General features: G+C 41.9%; 1 protein-coding gene across 5 annotated transcripts in view; it reads left to right on the top strand.

Moving 5' to 3' along the window:
- Positions 1–22129, top strand: part of GPD2 (glycerol-3-phosphate dehydrogenase 2) — a 140666-nt gene that overhangs the window by 85179 nt on the left and 33358 nt on the right. For all 5 annotated transcript variants that reach the window (XM_072811166.1, XM_072811164.1, XM_072811165.1 and 2 more), the window contains one exon: positions 21892–22056. In XM_072811166.1, the coding sequence (XP_072667267.1) occupies positions 21892–22056 (165 nt within the window). The remainder of the gene's footprint in view (positions 1–21891; positions 22057–22129) is intronic.

Raw genomic sequence — 22129 nt, 5'->3', positions numbered from 1 at the left:
TCATTAGAGGTTAGGGGATTACAAAATGATACTTTTCTAGTTGCTTCCCAACTTCATTTATTAGTGGGATTATTTATAATTTCCCTGCCTTACCTCTTTACCTACCTTGAGGTACATTCTGTACCAAATGTCATGATAAAATGATTGATTCTTTCCATTTATACTGGTTTTCAAAAATAATTTAGTTTTTTTGCATTCTCCAAATGTGATGAGATATTTTTGAATTATCAACTAAACTCATGATTTAAACATATTTGATATGTGTCAGGCAATGATTCCAGCCCAAATTGCCCTGTCTCTGTCCTGTGGGCCCCTCCTCAAGTTGGCTCCTGAGCCCTTTTAAGATGCTGCCAATAGTCTTTGACAACTCTGTGCCATCTGCTATGACAAGATATTTCAGGCTCATCTGGAAGCTTTTCTGCCCAAGATCTGAAAACAGATTTCTCCAATAAACCTTGTCTCCTTCCTTTGAGACATGGTAATTAGAGACCATAATCTATTTGCTATGGATGTTCATTGTTACTGATTAGTCACGATCTCTAGGCCTTTCATTAGAAGGAATTAAAAAAAATTTTTCATGTGAAAAAGAAAAACATGAATCCTTAGACATAGTTTTACTTCAAATTCAGAAGTACATGGCTTTTATTTAACCTCATCAGTGATACCTCCAAAAATATTACTACTGAAACCAGTTTAAGATTATTTGTTATTGCAGTTTTATTGTTGTTGCTGCTGTTGTTTGTAGCATACATGCCAATGGGGATGTAGAGACAAATTACTGTCTTCTAAAGCTACTTGACATAGTTCCTGTCAGTGTGATTATGCTGTCTACTGAGTACAACACATCAATTTAATTTTGTTTTAAATTAGTAAGGATTGGGGCACCTGGGTGGCTCAATCAGTTAAGCAGCCTACTCTTTTTTTTTTTTTAAGATTTTTTTTTTTCATGAGAGACACAGAAAGAGAGGCAGAGACACAGGCAGAGGGAGAAGCAGGCTCCCTGCAGGGAGCCTGAAGCAGGACTCAATCCTATAACCCTGGGATCACGCCCTGGCAGATGCTCAACTACTGAGCCACCCAGTTGCCCCAGCATCCAACTCTTGATCTCCGCTCAGGGCTTGATCTCAGGATTGTGAGTTTAAGCTCGGTGTGGAACCCAAGCTGTGTTTTTGTTTAATAATTATGTAAAAATACAGGGTTTCAAAGTAAAAAATAAAAACAAGGACTATTCAAATAAAGCTTACTTTCTTCTTTTTCTTCTACCCTATTCTCTCCTTTTTAAAGATTACTTTTTAAAAGAATTTTAGTATTTCCTTTCATGCATATGTATGTATATTTGCTCCCTTTACCATTTTTATAAGGTTTTATTTATTTAAGAGATGGAAAGAACACGAGCAGGAATGGGGGGCAATGGGAGAGGCAGAAGCAGATCCCCCACTAAGCAGGAAGCTCAGGGCTTGATCTCAGGCCCCTGAGGTCATGACCTGAGCCCAAAGCACACACTTCTTAACTGACTTATCCACCCAGGTGCGCCTCCTCTACCATTTCTTAGCTAAGAATAGTGTCTTGCATTTTTCACCTATGTAGTGGGTATTTAATTCCATTGTAGTATAATGAAACACAAAGTTTTGAAAAGGTGAATTTATTTTATTTAAAGATTTTATTTATTTATTCATAGACACAGAGAGAGAGAGGCAGAGACACAGACAGAGGGAGAAGCAGGCTCCATGCAGGGAGCCCGATGTGGGACTCGATCCTGGGACTCCAGGATCACACCCCAGGCTGCAAGCGGCACCAAACTGCTGCACCACCGGGGCTGCCCGTGAAAAGGTGAATTTAAAAAGCACCTAGGACCCACATTTCATGGAATTAAATTTTATACATGTTAGCTCTTAGATCAAAATATAGCCATCAGTACAGCCTTAGCCATCAGTAAGCCATATTTTCAAATTGTTTTTCTTTTGTGAATGAAAAGTGAAATCTTATTTCCTTCTTTGGACATGACAAAACAATAGCACATCCATTAGTTTTATCTGCATGGAGAGCTTAAAATTAGGCTGTCTCAAATGCTATCATTATCATTATGTAAAATATGCTCTATTTGTTTGAATTTGTTAAAATCTCGTTCATATCATCTGCTTGTGTTGAATGCCAATCTGTTTGGTCAGACTAAATGTTCATTTTAATTATAGTCTTTTAAGTAGATGGGTCTGTTTTATCCTAAACATGAAATTATAGATTTCTCAGTAAAATTTTACTTTTATTTTCTTTATGTTAATGGTAGACTTAAAAATACTTGGATGTGAAACTAATTAATTGTAGTTTGGAGTTAAGATTTAAAAGTTAGGGGATCCCTGGGTGGCGCAGCGGTTTGGCGCCTGCCTTTGGCCCAGGGCGCGATCCTGGAGACCCGGGATTGAATCCCACGTCGGGTTCCCGGTGCATGGAGCCTGCTTCTCCCTCTGCCTGTGTCTCTGCCTCTCTCTCTCTCTCTCTCTCTCTCTCTGTGACTATCACAAATAAATAAAAATTAAAAAAAAAGATTTAAAAGTTAGAAGAGTTTTCTGCTTTTGTTTCAGAGACATTGGGAAAACACATGCTCAAGAAATGTAAGCTGTAATTCAGTGTGCTATATATTGAAGCTTAAAGTCACTATGCGGGGCACTTTTCTCAAAGTAATTATCCTTCAGAAATACAGTCCTATAGGTTACACTTGGAAAGAAGGACAGAAGCAAATAATTGCTCTTGGCATAGAGGGAAATAAATAGGAAATGAAAAGCTATAACAATTGGTCCTCAGGAACTGATTTTCTTGCTCCTTGATTATATGACAGCGTAATGCCTCGCATATCTGTTGGCGGAGCCCCTAGATGCCCACTGATACACCCACTCTAGCATGTTGTCCAGCATTCTTTCAAGGGGATCAAGACTTTTTCCCAGATAAATGTTTAGGATAAAAGAGAGAGAAAAACAGCAGTCAAATCCATTTTGGAGTTGTTCTGTGCCCGACACGCAACAGCTTTCTTGGTGTAGTGGAAAGCCAAGCTGATGTCTAGCCTCACAAGAAATAGCAGTAATAAAAACATTTCTGCAATAAAAAAGTCCCACACTTTAGTTTCAGCTAAAAATTCTACAGCCAAGCTTGGTGACATAATATAGGAAAACTGAAAAAAAGTTAATGGCACATAGTTTTTATAAATAAAACTAACACCTTAGTAGATTATATTCTCTGGGACCAAATAGAACACTATATTAGAATGTGAATTTCAAATGGGTTTCATTATTACTATTAATACTTACTCAGATCACACTTTATATTAGTAAAACACTCCTTAGGTCATTATATCTGCCCACAGAAAACACGAACCACACAGCACCTACTTTTCTTTTTAAACTTAGCTCTGCACATTAAGTACACACACACACCCATGCACACACACACCTGACCTCTCAAGCAGTGTATATAACCACTGCTCCTTTACTATCCAAAACCAAAGAGCTGTTCTTGCATTCGATGGAAAAGTATGACCAATATGTAATTAACTATCTATTCAGAAGAAGGCTTTGAGAAGAAAATGAGGAAAAAACACAATGAGTAAATGACCAGCTATCAGATTAAGAACAAAATCAAATAACTCATACTTTATGTGTCTTTAGAGATGATTAATATATAACTCTCAGTTAACTTGGGATGGGTAACTCAGAGCCTTTCAATAAACCAGAAACTTCATATTTTCCAAGAGTTTTAAGTCCTTCCACTTTTTAACCTGTGAAATACAATAATGAACGCATTTGGTGATACATGCAGTTTAATTTTCCTTCACCAAACACAAAATTTGACTGAAGGACAACCCGGTTGTCTTTCATTCTCTCGATAATTTTCCATGTGAAAGGCACTGTGAGCTACCTCAAATCTGTTTTGATAAAAGAAAGGGTGTGAATATGTTATTGTTGAAACCAAATCTATAGATAGTCAGGAGAAATTCACTATTGCCACCTCCTTCAGGGAATAAAGTTAACCCAAATTCTCTTTTTCAATAGTAGCCTCTTCAAAGAGCATTTTAAAAACTAAACAACGGTACACACTAGTTGTAAGAAGTATATATTATGTAAAGCAAGATTAAAAAATATTTTTACCTTTACCTCCATCTTCTACATGTATTTTTCTTTTTCTCATCACACTTTTCAGTGAGACCTGTATCTTCATGATCCTTAATTATGAATAAAGAGAGAAAAACATTTCTTCCCTCAGTCATATCTGTTTTTTTAAGTAGCTAAAGACCCTATTTAAAAGAAGCTGAGCATAAAAAGTCAACAAACAGAATAAACATACAATTTAGAGTACTATTTAAAATATATAAATATATAAATGCAATTAAATACCTCACTTGCTAAGGCTGAATTATTTTCATTTGCTACATTTATTGCTTCATGTAACTAACCTTGGTTCTTCTCCTCACAGAGCCCCAAATGGAAATAGAATGGATTCACCCCCCAAATTTTAATTTAGACATCACTTACCTAAATTCCTCCCCTTCCTGCTATGAAGTATCATTGTTGAGCAAGCTTTTGGCTGCCTCAAGGTGTTCCTGGGGGCCTTCGGGTGCTGGGGGGTCTATGACTGACTTCCCCCCCAACTCCCTCATCGCCTCCAGTGTTCCCCGTCTATCAGAGTTGGAGTAGGTGCTTTTCCCTCGTTATTTGTACTTTTTGAGCTACAAGTCTCAGACTCTTCCCCCTTTTAATTCACTTTGAATTTTGGCATTTTAACCATTTTTCACAGATACTGGACTTGAAATTTTTAAGACTGCAGAAGAACTAGATTGTGTTAGCTCTTTTATGAAAATGATTCTGCTGGCTACAACAGCAGAGACTGGAGGGCAACGTTGCTCAGAAACCAGACGAAACCAAGTCACAGAACAAGTCACGGAAATTCCGAGCACAACCAAGTGTCAGGAACGCAGAAGGCTGTGGAGCAGTAGAGAGCTTGTGGGAAAAAATAATCCCTAATCTCCATCTCTACCACCTGCAGTTGGTACAGAAATTATATTTTGTCTAGAATGAGTCCCATATGAAAAGAAGTTGCCATAAAGGTCTTCCTGACTCACTAGGGGAGAGCTGTAGCCCTTGGTGTGGGGTGGGTGTTGGTATGTGCTAGAAGGGCTCTGGCCTGAGGTTGCCTCCAGACTTTCAAATCGCTCCTCCTTGGCCTCCACAAGAAGGGAGGTCTCCAAGGGCTGAAGGGTGCAGCAGGCACTGAGCATGGACTGCTTCTCTCCTGGGCAGTAGGTTTGTGACCACTCCCTTTGCTTTCATTTTTCTTTGTGGCCAGATCAAAACAGTCCTCCAGAAAATTTCGTGTTACTACAGCACCACGGAGCACGTAGACTGATCATGATGATCTCTGTGTGTACATTCAGTTAATCTATTAAAGAGAAATAAAGCGGTCTTATTTTCCTCCATCAAATCCTGAGCTGTGAGAGCTTCTGAAGGAATGTTGGAGAATGATGTGAAAGTAGCAATTGAATTTGCATCTCCTGTGTCTGCTGCTGCAGCTGCTGCTTCCGAATTACAGGGCTGCTTTGCCCAGCTGACAGCTCACCACCCAGGCTTTTCATCCATTCAAGAATCTGATTCTGTCAATAGGGCCTCAGGTCTGGATCTTTTGACTTCTACTTGGTTTTGATGCATCTGCCCTCTAGAAGTTAATGAAAAGCCTCAGAATATGAAAACATGGGTTCCACGTAAACACTGCTGAACTTCCTGAGGTATGATCCTTGGGAAGAAGTTGGGTGAATGTCGATGTGTGTCATTCGGAGGTGAAGTGCGCCTACTAGAGGCCTCGGCCCTCGCTGTATTCCTGCCGGGCCTTGTAGACTAAAAATCGGCGTGAATGCTTTCTAAGGTTTTCTTTTCTTTAATTCTGTACTCGACTCTTCCTTCAGTTTGGCCTTAACATTGTAGTCTTGGGATGTTTTGAATGACTGTATCAGAAGCAATCCTTTGCACAGCAAGTGGAAATAATGTGATTCCTTATTAAGATTTCTATCTTTCTAGACAGGTTAGTATTCTTAGTGTTTTCTTTTTTTTTTAAATAGGGCTAGCAATTTCATTTATGTCTCTATCCAGTATATCATATATCAGCACGATACAGATTAGAGATATGAGAATTACACAAAGTGTTCCCTTTCCTTGGAAAGGTCCTTGACTGTTGGAGGATGGAGAAGTTCTGGGGGAGGCACATACCTATGGTTGGGGGCGGGCGGCACCTCGAAAAGCTTCCTTAAGTAATCGTTTGCTTTCAGAACTGAACCTGAAGAGCGTGCAGCACAACCAGGTGGGGCCCGGGAGAGGATGCGGAAGGGAACATGGGCCACAGGCCTGGAGGAGCACGGACACGGGCAGTCCCGGACAGAGGAGCTTCCCCGGGCAGCCGCGCATGCCCCCCAGGGGCTTCGTGTTGGGCTCTGTTGGCAGGGGCCACGTGGTGCGTGAAAGAAGCTGGGAATTCAAGATCTAGGGCCCAGAGTGGAGTGGTCAGTGGGAGAGTCTGGGATGAGATTGTGCGGTCGTGAAAGAGAGGAACCCCGGCTGGGAGCCTGGACGCGGGGAGGAGAGGGCTCCGCCCATGGCAACGGTATCTTTCTCCTTCCCCTCGTACTTCCCGAACAACTCCAGCATCACTACCATGGTCGTCGTCGTCGTCGTCGTCGTCGTCGTCGTCTTCTTCTTCTTTTCTTTTCTTTTCTTTTCTTTCTTTTTTTTTTTTTTTTGATAGTTGTTTTTGTGGCTTGGCTTTCTTATTTATACGCATGCCCTTTTTGGTCTTTTGTTAAATCTTCCCCGATTTGAAAGTGAATTCATGAACTAATGTCAAATGTTTTCCAAATTCTGTTTTAAGAATAATCTAGATCTTTTAAAACTTGAGTAATGTGGGCTGTGAAAAATCTGTAACTGTCCAACTGGTTTATGTCAACATTTTGGAAAGAATATCAGTCTTTAAAATGGCGTTAGAGATAGAAACCCTCCGGGAGTGAAGAATGCCTGGTGCATGCTAATTCTGTACTTATCCAGGTGGAAGAGAGAGAAGAATAGCCAAAGCTATAGATAGAACAAAGGGATGTCAATTGCAACCTGGTCTCAGTTTGGGTTTAGCTCTCTGCACTAATCCCATATCAAAATGTTAGTGGTTTACTTATTTATTTCTAACCTGAGTCGTATTAAGATCTTATTTGACAAATCGCATTTTGATTTATAGTCTGTGCTGTTGGCATGTGCTTTAATGGCATTAGCCAACTCTAGACACATACTGAATTCATTATGTACCTTATGTATATAAGTAGTAATACTTCCTTTTAACGAACATACGGTCACATCAGAGTGCTGTGAGGTGGTTTTACAAAAGCGTCTTTGTGTAGCGTTCCTCAGAAGTTCGAGACGTGTGTTAAGGTGAAGACTAATATGTTGTATTTCAAGTTGTATTTTAATGGAGTGATATATTGTAATTTTGCCCTCTCCTTAAGGTGAATAGACTGTTATAGTCTGTTTGGGTCTTTGATTCTTAAACTTTTAATTAGGATTCAACATTTTTGATGTTTAAATTTTTGTGAACAGATGAATTAAAAACTCATAAAATAAAATTGACTTTGAATTTGTATCCTGGACTGGGATATTGACAAAGGGTAGATGGGTGGCTTTTTTTTTTTTTTTCTTATTTTCTATAGTGCTAAGAAATTCACAGAATCTGCTTTTATAGATAGCTGTCTATGTGGCAGTACTAAACCTGGGCTATGTCTGCTGAAATGTTTCTCATCCTTACAACGTGGACAGCCTTCAGTGGCTTTGAAGGGCAGGGCCCTCCCGAGGCGGGTTGGTAGGAGAAGTGAACCAGGAACAATCTGGCCTGGCTGTGAGCAGTCTCCCAAAGGGAGTGGCTGCCGTCTTAGCACTCCTCATCTCAGTCCCTATCAATGCACAGGAGGCTGACTGAGCAGTAAAGTATTCTCAGGGGAGTGATGATCTGTGGAGTCAGTGCATGACAACATCTTGGGGAATTCTTTAGGAGAAGTGGGGCGTGTGTATGGGGAGGTGGACTATGGAGGACACTAGGCATCTCCTTGAAATCGAGAGATAGAGGCTAGTCCTTGAGGGGACAGATGGGCAAAATGTCAGAGCTCCAGCCAAGCAAGTTGAGATGAGAGCAGAGTTCTAATCCAAGTAGGAACCCAAGAGTGCAGAACAAGATATTGGGCAGGGCTCTTATGCTTGGTGTATATGGCAGGAGACACTGCAGCCTGGGAAACACCAGGGATTCCCTTGTCTACGGGTTTGTAGGCAGATTCTAATTTTGGAGGGATGAGACTCCTTACATGTTGCCAAGTACGATCAGGATTGACTCAGGATTGACTCAGGGGGTGCTTAAGGCTGAGCCAGCGAGTTGTAGGTTGTCAGTAATTAGAAGTGGGTGAGGATACCTTGGGTGTCTCAGATAGAAAGTAAAAGGATCCTTCTTTGACAATAACCACTCCCTAGCATTTCCAGGAAGACTTTGAAAATTGCTGGGAATAAGGGCAAGAAACCCGACTCACTGAAGCATGGTATTTGACTCTTTATTTTTCATTTTAAAACAAAAGTAGAAACATTAGTAATAGTCTTGGTATGTCTCAGTCTTGTATTTAAAAGTTGTAAGTAAAACTATACTGGGTGTTATACTATATGTTGGCAAATTGAATTTAAATAAAAAATTCAAAAAAAGATAGAAGTAAAACTAATAAATATATTTTCAATTTGATGTGGCATTGTATATCTAAATTTAACATTACTATTTTTTATATTATATGAAATCATTAGAAGTGTGAGGGTGTGGTTAGTTTTTGTTGGTTGGTTTTATTTTCTCTTGGATCTTGCTATATGTTACCATTCTGTAGCATTTCAGAGACAAGGGGACAATTTTTTGACATTTATTGAGATCTCTTTGGTGAAAGAACTATTTTTGTGATACTGTTTCATTTTAATTTATGCAGTTGTTTATCAGAAATGAGTCTGTAGCCTATTTATTGAATCATTTCATTTTCTCATTTTCTTACATATTTAGAGCAGATTTGAATGAAAGTGTATAGAATATTGGAAATATCTTTTCAAGTACGGGGGCATTGATTAGATCTATATACTTTTTTTTCCCCCTTCAAGGGGAAGTTATGAATAACCTGGTATGGAAATGCTGAGAACATATGACGGGGTAAAGGCAATTTCACCTGAACCAAATTAACTATATAGTTGTCGTTGGGAGCCTCCATCAGCATGTAATGGTGGTGGTGGTGACAGCAGCAAAACTAAACCAACTTCCCTCCCCCACCTTTTTAAAGATTTTATTTATTTATTCATGAGAGTAACAGAGAAAGAGGCAGAGACACAGGCAGAGGGAGAAGCAGGCTCCCTGAGAGGAGCCCGATGTGAGACTTGATCCCAGGACTCCAGGATCACGCCCTGGGCTGAAGGCAGGTGCTCAACCACTGAGCCACCCAGTCGTCCCTCTCCCTCCCTTCCTTCTATCCTTTCTTCCTCTATTTTAAAAATGTAAATTTTTTTCCAGCTTTATTGAGGTATGAGTAACAAAATTGTAAGAAATTTGATGTGGAAAATGTAATGATTTGATATATGTATACATTGTAAAGGGCTCTCATTGAGTTACAAAATTTTAACTATTTATTATCAAAATCTGCAAAGATCTATAAAAGTAGAATAGGATTTTGAACCCATATGTAGTGTCTCCAGCTATAACAATTGGCAGCTCATGGGTAATTTTAATCAATTTCTTTCCTTTTCCCTTCTCTGTCACTGTCTCTGTCTCTGTCTATCTCTCATTCCAGAGAATGAGAGAGCAGAAGTCAAATACCTACCTCTTATTTTGTATGCTGAGAATGATTTTTACATTTTTCGGTGGTTAGATTTCGTGGCATAAAATTATATGAAATTTAAATTTCAGCATCCATACTCATTTGTTTAGTATTGTCAGTGGCAGAGTTGAGTACATCAGTAAAGATCTTAGGGCCTTTAGAGAAGAGTGCATCATCCCCATATCTAGAACATCTTAACATATATTTACCTTACAAGGTCATGAGCATTATTTATTTATTTATTTATTTATTTATTTATTTATTTATTCTTAAAACAATATATAACCATTATTATGGCCAACCTGATTAAAGACAGTTTTCAAGATCATCCTTATATCTGTATTTGAATTCTATATGGGGAGAGCAGTTTGGCTAGCTGGACGTTGAAGTATACTTGAAGGACAGAATGAAACAAAACTCTGGGGCATGTGTGTGTCAGGAGATGTATTTTTTTAAACTTAGAAATGTGAATTTTCAAATGAGATAATGGAATGCTTATCGAAAGTTATTTTTCTAGCCTTTTACAAAGTGTGGATAGTCATAGTGAGTCATTGGCGACTTACAACTCAAGCTACTTTCTCAAAGTAGATTATCTCTTTTCTTACTATGGTTAGTTTATTTTTCCTCTTTTGTGTTTAACTTTCCAGAGGAACAAATCTGTTGGCTTTAAAAATATGGCTAGAGCATCTGGCGCAGTATTTGATGTTTGTGTGTGCAACATTGATAACTGCATTGTGCGTAAACTTTGCCTTTTTTTCTGGGATCTATCCAGTATTCTAGTAGCTGGTAGGAGGTAGGGAAGGGCTCCATCAAGCCGATCTCACAGCTTTGTACCTCAGTTTTCTGCCTCAGCATGTGATTGTGGCTGTAAGGGTTCAGAGAATTTTTTTCATTTCTCTCAGAGTGGTCAGTCAGCCTTTGCTACCACTGATGGTCACTAGCCAGACTCACAGACTATTGAATTATAAATTGTTTTATTTTATTTTTAAGCATTTATTTATTTTTTTATTTATTTGAGAGAGAGAGAGAAAGAGAATGAGCCTAAGTGGGAGGGAGAGGGAGAGACTCTCAAGCAGACGCCCTGCTGAGCCCGGAGCCAGAAATGAAGCTCCATTTCACAACCATGAGATCATGACCTGAACTGAAAACAAGAGTCAGATGCCTAACTGACTGAGCCCTAAATTGATTATTTTAGATAACAAACAATTTAGCACCTTCCTACATGCCAACTACCATTGTGCTTGCTGGAGATAAATTGGTGGTGTTGATAGTCGGAGTGGAAAGAGCTAAGTCCTTGCTCTTCATTTATTGATTCCTGTGAGAAACCAAACATCCCTGTAGATGAGATGAGTCATAATTGCTGTTGAAGAAAAGAAGTTCCAGTAGGGCAAACTTATTTGATTATCCAAACTCAGATCAGAATTAGTAAATATCAAACGCAAGTAGAAGTGATTGGATATTCTTACTGTAGTTTGAAACAATATCTGTTAAATTTGTATTTGCCAAGTGAGTCTGAAGGTTTTGTTTATATAGGTAAAACGAATTAAATTCTTATTTGTTTTCCTTTTTTTTTTTTTTTTAAGTTTCAAGCTTCAGTTTGATTCAGTGTTTTTCAATAAACATTAAATCTGGATCACTCAGATATTCTGATAACTGAGGAATCTTTATGATTTTGATAATGAATAATAGACATCTCAAACAAAAGGAAAGGGAAGGTAAATTTAGTAGAAGGAAATGTTTGTTAACAATAATAGCTTCATTCTTATGCAGCTTCCCAGTTTACAAAGGCCTCCACATAGGGATTAATCGGATCCTTGCAGTTGTTCGAGATCGGCACAGAATTTGGTGTTAACCCTGTCTTGTAGATGAAACAACAGGTTCTGAGGGGCGAGGGGACCATGTGCAGAATCCAATCGATCTGTGGCACGGAGGTCCTGACCTCAGGCCTCGAGTCTCCAGGCCAGCGCACGCTCTCCTCGCACCAGGAGTCAGCCGGCTTTTCATGTTAATGTGACAGTACAATTCTTCTTGGACAATCAGGACATCCGGCTCTGGTCAGACTGATTTGATAACAATTTGATAAGGTGTGGAATCTTCCTGTGATTAGAGAGAGAAATCTGATAAGATACAAGACTCAACCATGCAGCAGATAAAGGTTCTCAAAAGGCTGCTTGCCGTTAGAATTCCCCAGCTGGCCCTCGGCTCGGTCCGTGTATTTATTATGTCGATCACACTCAGAGTCGCCCTTGGGGCAGCCCGAGCCCTTCCAGCGGGTTTGTAAAGTCGTGGGCATGAACTCACACGCAGATGGGGAGAGGGCACTGGAGGTGGCCGCGTGCGCAAGGGACCGACTCCCTGGCCAGTTCTTTCCCCGGGGCTGGATCCCATTCTCATGAAAGGGCTGCTTCTCCTTTGTTTCAGAATCTGATTCTCAAGCTTTCAGTTCGTTTACCTGAAATCTAATGATCACCGTGTATAAAACCAGCAGCGCCAGCAGGAACTTGCGACATGACACAGTTCCTCCACCCTGTGGCTCAAGTGACGAGGAAACTGAGGCAGCATCAGGACTCGCCCAGATCTTCAGGCGCAGGCAAAAGATCAATAAATCTGGCTGAGTTATGCTGGAAAGAACTTTCTAGGCGGACGTCAAGCAACCGGCAGAAATGCCGGGAAAGCTGAAGACACAGCTCGAAAACCAAGGGAGCCAGGGTGGTTCAAGGCGTCCGGAGCCCTGGGCGCCCTCCGCGCCGGGAGGACTGAGTGCCGGTGGCTGCGTGTCGCCTCCCGTCGTGGCGCCCGGCAGACCTCGGTGCCGCTGCTGCCTGCCTCTACCTTCAGGGGGATCCCCGCCCCGCTTTCGGGGTCACCCTCTCCAGGCTGAAGTCGTCTCGGATCTGCGCCATGTCAGAGGCCCGTGTCCCGGTGACTGTCCTCATCCTGGTGTGGGGCTAGCCTTGGCCACCCTGTGACCCGTGCGGGGCTTAGAGGCCGCATCAGAGGCCTGTGTCCCAGTGACTGTCCTCGTCCCTGGTGAGGGGCTAGCCTTGGCCGTCCAGTGACCCATGCAGGGCTTAGAGGCCGTGGGTGGACACGGGGACACCCAGCCGGCCGTGACACAGGGACACCCCCAGGGAGTGGTTGCTTGTGGACTTACACCTTGGCCCTTTGGACTTTTCTCGATTCATGGCAGGCATTAATCTCCTTTGGAAAACCTGGCAGAAACATCCCATTTTTAAGAGAAAATGAATGTGAAGAGAGAGAAAAGGGGAAAAGAGCCAGCGATAGTCCCCGCTAGGGGGGGCTAGGGGGGCTTGCCCCAGGGGCAACTGAGTGTGAGGGACATGAAAAATACACGGAACCGCGTACTGAGGGCCAGCTGGGGAATTCTAACAGCAAGCAGCCTTTGGAGAACCTTTATCTGCTGCATGGTTGAGTCTTGTATCTTATTGTAAGGGCCGAGATGAGAGATTGGCAGCTGTGTCATTTCTGGAAAAGTTTGCCCCCTTGATGAGCAGTAAACCATCTAAAACTCGAAGATAAACAGTTTTTGTTTGTTTATTTTTAAGGTATTTTCAGTAGCAGCCATGTCTTTCAATTCAGTTGTAAAGTGGTCTTGACTTTGCAGTAACTTTTTTTAACGTTTGATGATAAGAGTCAGTGTTTCCGGAGCCAAGTGCCCTGGGACGACTAGGCCTCGCAGCCTGCTCACAGCACCTGCTCGCCCGTCAGGCCCACCCGGCCCGTGTGCGGAGGAGGGAGCAGGGGGGCGGCCGGAGCTTTCTCCGTGGCAGGGACAGGCCTTGCGACTCCTCCCATAACCCAGGGCAGAGAGAAGATGTGAAACCCACAGAGGGAAAGAGGAAGGCGGTGCGGGGAGGATTGAAGAGCCTTTCTGGAACTTGTGATCTTTGCACGTTCGCCTGTAGATGCGCTCTTGAATCTCCGAGTCCTGGGAGGCCGGGCCCTCGGGGGCAGTTCTGCTGCCGCAGGGACACCAAGCAGCAGGCCTGGCACCCAGGAGCCGTTTATGCGGTATTGGGAAGAGCAGCAACTCCCACACGTCCTCAGGACCCCTCTCTTGGTCTTAGCTGCCACCCGCCCAGACCACCCTGCTCAGTAACCGAAGGGCCTCACCCTCAAAGCTGCAAGATCTAAGAGCTTATCGAGGCCTCCGTGCACGTCGGAGACAGCCAAGGAACGTTCCCGGTGGCGTTGGGACCCGGACGGTGGTCTCGAAAGGGTCTCTACAGTGTCTTGCCAACTGACTTGACAACTTCATTTCAACTAATTTTTGTCTCATTACTTCTTTTCTCTTTTTCTCCCTTAGAAGTACAAACAGCGACATTGGGCCTGTGGCCACCTTGAGACTGGGTTGCCCCCCGGGAGGTGCGGGAGGGAGCGGTCCTCGCTGTAGACAGAGGGGCAGCGTGGGTGCAGATAGGGCTAGTGAGAGCCAGAGCGTTCCGGTCACGGTTGAAATGTGGTTTTATTTCTGTGCAGCTCTAGCTAGACCCCGAAGTGTCTGAAAAGGAGAAAACTTACTCTTCATTAGATTCATTTAAAACTTTTCTCGAGAAAGAAAAGTCCTGAGGGTATAGAAACTTTCCGCGCTTAAATATGTCACGTTAAGGTGCCTCACAATGTTTCGTTTACAGGGGGCCAAAGACCACAGATCCACGCTGATTGCTAATTATTCAGATTGTAAATAGCTCGTTCAAGAACTTAGGGTGAGACAAAAGAAACAGGAAGGAACAAAAGGCCCACAATAATGAAAAGGATATTGTGAAGAGAAAGGCTGGGTGGAATTATGATGCAGGTCACATCCTGTGCCTGTATTTAATTGTACCTTTGTATTTAATAATAAAAATGATTACATGCTCAGTGCTAACAGGTGTCCCTTCCCGAGAACGGTAGTATGGGTAAGTGACAGCAAATTATTCCAATTCATAAACTTTGAATATGATGCTTTTCTTTTGAGTTTCTCCGGTCTATACTAGAAGACATTTTCTGCAGAAATATACATCAAACCAGGAAGAGTTTTAAATTTAATCCCTGATGTGTGTGTGTATAAAATACAGGTGAACGCTTGAAAGTGCGAATGAAAAGAAATCACTTTACAGGCCCTATTTAATGAAATGGGGCTGTGCTAATGCCATGTTGCATTTCTGGTAGTTTATGCTTCATATAAGCTTTGGATATAATTGCAAATTAGCAGTGATTAAAGTTTATAGTTGGTGGTCTTGCTGTTAGGGCTTAATTGCCTTCTCCGCATTTTCTCTACTTCTTGCTAATCTGGGCTGCCTTTCCTAACTGCCCTATCTAAAATATAACCCCCGCCCCAGGGAATTCCTCTCCCTGCCCCTGATTTTTCTGTCCATTGCTGTTATTGCAATTTCTAATTGTTTTATTAGTTGATTTCAGTTGATTTTATCTGTCTTCTCATTAGAGTGTGGTTCCATAGGGCAAAGACTCGGGTAGCAGTCTCTCTACTCAGTGTAGGCCACTACACTTAGCATCATGCCCGGCTCACGGTATGTATTCAGTATTTGTTAAAAGAGATCTGCCACCTGCCATCCTAACCATATATCAAACCCTTGGTTGCTTAACTTTATCACTGCCCTTCTTTTGCTTGGGTTTTCACCAAAGAATGTGTGATAGAAGACATCCTGTTTCCATTGTGTGCTGGGTAGCTAGTTAGACAGTAGTTCCCTGGTTCAGTGGAGACCACACCTATAATGAGGGTAGAGTCGAGTGGTTGGCAACTGAGCCTAGAATCTCTCATCCTTGAGCATATTTCCCTTATTTTGAGCAATCTCTCACCTGTGATTATGTTTCATGATCATGTACATTTACTCACTTATTCATTCAACAAGTTTTTGCATACCTACCAGGTAGCAAATGGAAAAAGCAAAATTGGCTAAGATGCCCTTCTGTCCTTTTAGGAACATATTACTAGAATCAAGGTTTCCTAGACCTGGAACGATGTCTCTTTAGATGTCTGTTGTAAACCTGGTTTCTAGCACAATTTTGGACACATTAAAACATCTAGTACAGATTTGCTCAATAAATAAGCAAGTGTTGAATGCAAGTATTTAGAAAACAGTTTGTGGTATACTCAGTATATTCAGAGTATCATGGAAGCACAGGAGGGAGAAGACCATTGTGTCTGAGAGGAGTCAGGGATGGTTTCATGAAGGAAAGATGAGAAGTTGAATAGTATACCAGGTAGGATAGGATATTTCATGGAGTAAAGACAACATGAGCAGAAGTCAGACCTATGAAGCAGAGTTTTATTTGAAGATGGCACTGTGGTCAGCCTGGAGATTTAGTGTGAGGGAGTTTTGGGCATTGGGGCTTCAGAATTATTTCCTTATTTACATTCCTTATACCCTGTGCTTGAAATACCTGTGTGGCACAGACTAATCATCTCACTACCATTTATTTTACACCATTTCTATAGGAAAATGAATTGTCTTCTAGATCGTCATCTTAGAAGGCAGTTTTGAAGGCAGAATCTATTTTAAGTCAGGACTAACTTCATTAGAAAATTGGCTACATTACCTGTGTGATTTATCTATTGCTAAAATTCCACATAACAATCAGAACCCCAGGAGCATAAAAACAATTAGAAGTTATCACTCATGGCATTGGAGTGGTCATCTAGGTAGTTCTTGTATTCTTGTCTGGGCTCAGTTCAGGGATTCTTCTGGTTTCCCCGAACTTGCACTCGTGTTTGGAGGTGTTGACTGTCAGCTGATGCAGAATGGTCTTGGCTGGGATGACTGGGGCAACTTGCCACATGCCTCTCATCGCCCTCCTGGTACCAGGAGGCCAGCCCGGGTATGTCCTTTCCGTGGCATTGGCAGAGCGTCCTTTTAAAAATCACATCTACTAATAGTCCATTAACCAAAACAGTTTTACCTGGCTGAGTCCAGAGTCAGAGCAGGAGAGGACACTGAAGATTCATGGCAAAGGGCATGGCTACAGGGAGGTATGAACAATTAGACCTCTTTTGCGATATACTGCATATAACCATAAAAGCCAATCAAATCAAGATTTCAGTAGAATTCTAGAACGAATGGAAGAACATGATTTCTGATTTTATTTTTATGCTTTACTTTATAAAGCATCTGTCTTGGTTTGTGTTAAGGCTCATTCACTTCAGCTGAGCCAAAGTGAGAAACCAGAAATGAAGAATAGGTAGAAATGGAATCTTGAAAGGGATGGGTAGCTACTGAGGATTCGCCATTACATGCATTGTGCCACCCAGCTCTTCTCCTTGTATGGGACCCTGAAGCCTAGAGGGGTACCCCATTCAGGGGGCCCCGTCGTTCCAGGCCCAGAGCCCTTCTTCCATTATCTAGTAAGCTGTGTCCTCCCTACACCGCTTCATGAGGCTCCCTGATCCCTGCCACTCTCCACACAAATCAGCACTTTTATAAATAATTCACTTTTGGAAAACACTTGTCCAATTTACTGTGAAAAGTCTGTTCTCATTTTGAGTTTTCGCATTCAATTGTATTCATCATATGAACTTAAACTAGATTTTGTAAGACCCTTGTACACACACACACACACACACACACCTTTTCTGTTCTGCTTCTCTTGCACTCTTCCGATCAGAAAGGGAAATTTTAAGCATAATGATTATGAAATCAGCTCGAGTTGAGTAGGTTAGCCTTTGAATTATCTTTGCCAGACTGCTAAGGAGAAGCTGCCCAAGAGGTCATTGTGACACTGTCAGTCTGAGACAATGAAGCATGCCCTGTGGATTTTGTTAGGAATGGGATTAGAGCTTTAGGGAAGTGTTCTTTCTTTCAGGCACCCCTCCACCCAGCAGGAGTCATGTGATTGCAGGAGACCCAGGTCAGGCATAGGGAGATAGGAGGGTATATTTTCGACATTTCAAGTACGCTGTATGAAAAGAAGATTGTATGTAGGGTTTCAGGGCATTGTACGATGTTAGATCTGAAAGACCAGGAAGATGCCAGGTAATTTGTTCCCTAGGGTCTTTTCGTATTTACTCGTTCTTCACGTTCTTTCCACGTTCAAGGATTATATTTCTTTTTCCAGCTATTTTGCATGTTAACCTAGTTGCCAAACTTTGCAACTCTCTCAGGAGAGCAATACTGCTCTGTCTCCAAAATATTTACATCTGAGGCCTATCTTTTAGACGGTTACATTCTAAAATATTTTTCACTTAAAGTACCTCTCACGATCCTATGTGCCAGGGGCATTGAGAACTAAGACAAAATCCTCCCCTACCACCACTGACCTTCATTCTTTTTGGTAGGTTGATTTAATATTGTGTTTTTCTAAACAAGGGAAAACAGTTACAGTTCCACCTCTTATGAGCTTCCTCTCATACGAGTTGCAACTTCGGTATATGCACATATGTGAGATTTCAAGTGCAAAAGGAGAATAGAGTAGGAAACAGATTTTCACCATCCCCGTCTGGGGCCTTGTGTAAGTGCCAATGTAAAGCTATGCTATTCACTGATCAGTGAGTAGTATCATGTTGCCTGGCTCTCAGGAAGCGGATTGGAAAATCCAAACTTAATAAGCAGATCAATTGGGTGGGGGAGTTGAGATTATTGTATCACATTCCAATGACATGCAGTGTTGTCAAAAACTTTTTTCTCCAGACATAAAATTACAGGAGGCATATAGATACCTTTCAAAATGTCAGTAAAGGGGGTTGGAGGGGAATTTAGTTACGAATAGTGAAAATTTACCATCTCTCCCAGGAGGCATACACTGAGAGCATCTGGGTATCTCAGGGTAAAGGGTGAATTTAGTGCGGGTAGGGGAGGAGGTCTACCAGGAATCTGAGGAGATAAATGAATTAAGCTGAATGTCTGCAAAGAAGGGGACTTTCCTGGGCCCAGAGGAAAGTCAAATTGCTTACTCTTCAGTTTTTAAGACCTTACAATAACCGTGTTTGCACTCCACTGCGGAGCACGGGGACATAGGTAGGATGAGTCTTGAGGGAATCATTTGTAACCATTTCTCCTCCTGCCCCACTTACTCAAATATAAGGACAGGCTTAGGTTTAAGGTCAGATTTTCCACATTTCTGGGGTTTTTCTGCTTCCCTCAATTTCTTGCCACCAACTGAAATCTCTTTAACAGAAAAAACATCCCGCAGTTAGAGGTAAGACTATAGATCTATAAAAACTATAAAAATGTATAAATTTATGTAAAATTCATATAAACCTATGAGACTATAAATGAACCTATGTATTTCACTCACTGAGTGGATTTTGGTTAAACTTAACACTTACTCGATACCTGTCTGTGCTTGATACTGACAAGGGAAAAAAAAAAAAGATGAGCAAGAAAGGCTTCCTGGCTTCCTATGGCTGGGATGAGGAGGTGGGAAATCATACAGCGATTCCACTGGCAGGTGAGTGAGTTCCAGAACAGAGATCATTCTGTATCTCTCTCACCAGTGTGTTCCCTGCATTTGTCGCAGTGTGCAGTGCGTGAGTTATAATCAAGGCTCATTATTTTTTTAAGTTGAGGGATACGTGAGTGAATATAATATTATAAAGCCAATAAAAAAGGCATACATGAGCTAGAATATAGACTCAGAAGAAGGGATGAACAACTTTGCCTTGGAGAGACTCAGGTAAGGCAAGACTTTAAGGGGAGATATTTAAACCAGATCCTGAGAGGTGGATAGGAGTTATCCAGAGCTTCCAGAATAATACTTCAGCCAGAAGAATTGGTGTGTACAAAGGCAAGAAGGTGTGAAATGGCAGGAATGTTGAGGGAGTTGCAAAAATCTGATGCTCTTGGATAGTAAGAATAATGGGAGCGGAAGGATTGTGACAGGTGAGGATCATACCATGAAGGCCTCCATTCATATGTAAGTGACAGGCTGATTCGAGTCAAGGCGGGGCTGCTGAGTAGCAGGGCGGGCATGGAAAATAAGGACCAGAGCAGTTGCTTTCCGTGTCACACTTTTAACTGAGGTTGATCTTGTTTACCTTAAAAAGTATTGGGATTTGGAAGTTAGTTAGGGGGGCGTTTCTTAGTATAGAAGAAGCAACAGAGCTTGATGCACTAAACCAGTGCTGCTCCAATGAGATTGTATATTTTGAAAAGGCACTAAGAGAGCGGTTTTATATTTTCAAAGCTTAGAGTTTTATTACTAGATGACTGTATCATAGGTAAAGTAATCTGTCGGTTAACAAATAGGATTCCTGCCTGGTTCCTTTGAACGGTGACTTCATATAGGTTTTAAAATAGTTTACACGTGGCTTTCCAGAAATCTGTCCTGTGTGTAAATCAAGGCACACCTGACGGGGTGTGGATTTTTCCTACCGCACAACTGTGACTTGGTGGATGGCTTGTACTACCCGTATGTCATGTCCATAGAAGGATCTGATGGGATGGCCACTCTTTAGTTCAGATGTGTAATCTCTGTAGTTTAGAGAAAAGATCTGTCATGGAATCCTTACTTAGTTTCTTTGGTTCGTTTGCATGCACCTAACGTGGTGGCTCATATTCCAATGTTAAATGAGCCCTCCGTTAATAGAAGTTGGTTTCTCAGACTTAACTTTAAATGTATCTACTGACGATTTTAATGGTGACTTCAGGGTCTTGCTGAGTTGAAACTGATCCAACTGCTGCCAGTCTTTCTTTCCACTTTCGTTCAGCTACTCCTGCTGTTTGCTTTCCTTTCTCCCCCGACTTCCATTCTTAGTTTCTGGATAAAATAACCCCTTGTTCTGCATGTTGAGGTTCAATGTATGTTCTTCACTGATAGAGGATTTAATGTAGGGGGTTAGGTTCTTGGCTGATCGTATTAGTGTGGCAGCTTTAGAATAAGATGTTTCGCTGGGGCGGGGTGGACAGAATTTTCGGTCATTGATTCTCTCTTTATAACTCTGCCCTTTTAGCTGGAACAGATTACCTGTGCAGGGCTTCTGGCTTCTGGCCCTGCACAGACGGAATCACAAGGAAGAAACTTTACATAAACCATTTATACTAAGTGTTTGGTATGCTGGCAACATAAATCAACAACAATATCCATTACAAATTCATCCCTTTATCGGTATTATCTTGATGGAACGGATCCCAGTGTGTGGGAATTTGAACCCTGATTCAATACATCTAGCCCCGGGTAATTAATTATTCAGGGCACAGAGAACCTGGCCCCCGCAAAGTAGAGTAATTCTCCTGGTCAGCGTGCACTCCACTGGCAATAATAAATAGGAAACGTCTCTAGTGATGCCAGTATTTTAAAGTGATTAATCATCTTCCCCCCCCTTCACCTCCCCCTTAGTTTTCTTTAACTAGGATTTTTCAGCAATAAATCTTTAACAATACAGGTAGGAATTGTTCTGTAATTAAATTTTGCCCTGCTTTAATTTCTTACCTTTTATGTGTGATTAAAAAAAAGTGTTACATTTTAAGAAGCTCTGATCAAAAGTCAAACCAAGAGAAATCCTTTTATAGAATACTGAGAGATCGTCTATGGAAGATTAAGCTCTTGATTTTGAATATTAGATAGAGCACATACTCATCAAAATTGTTAATCAACACCAGTTGGGGTGTCAGATATTCTGAGGTTTTGAGTTGCTTCACTTTCGTGCATACGGGTTGTCGGTATTAGGAAAAGTCTGACATATACATATGTTCCCAAACTGTGAGAATAATTACTTATTTCTTAACTTTCAGATAATTGACGTGAGCCCTTGTAGGAAAGGGATATGTGTGTGTGTATACACATATATGTGTGTGTGTGTGTATATATATTTTTCCCCCCTTTTTGCAGTACACAAAGTACACTCTGTGAAGTGGCAGGTAAATGCCTGACCCGGAATGACCACGTATCTTTAAAGCATGCCCCGTAGAGCTGCCCAGCCATCACGTATATTCCGGGTGACAGGGACCGACGTGACATATCTGTTGTGACACATTTCTGTACCACCAGAGTGTGGCTCGAGGTGACTCCTGTCCCTCCTCTGCTGCTTTCCCCCGCTGCAGGACAACACAACGACGCACGGATGAACCTTGCCATTGCCCTCACTGCTGCCAGGTATGGGGCTGCCACCGCCAATTACATGGAGGTCGTGAGCTTGCTCAAGGAGGCAGAGCCGCACACGGGGAGGCAGCGGGTGTGTGGCGCGCGGTGCAGGGACGTGCTCACAGGTACGCGGGCTCGCGGGTCTGAGCATCCTGCCTGGCTGCCTAGGGACTGCATTATAATTTTTCTGTCACTTCT

The sequence above is a fragment of the Canis lupus genome, chromosome 34 (genome assembly GCF_048164855.1).
Source record: "Canis lupus baileyi chromosome 34, mCanLup2.hap1, whole genome shotgun sequence".
Lineage (NCBI taxonomy): Eukaryota > Metazoa > Chordata > Mammalia > Carnivora > Canidae > Canis > Canis lupus.
The sequence above is the reverse complement of the archived record's forward strand: the minus strand, read 5'-3'. Positions and strand labels throughout refer to the sequence as shown.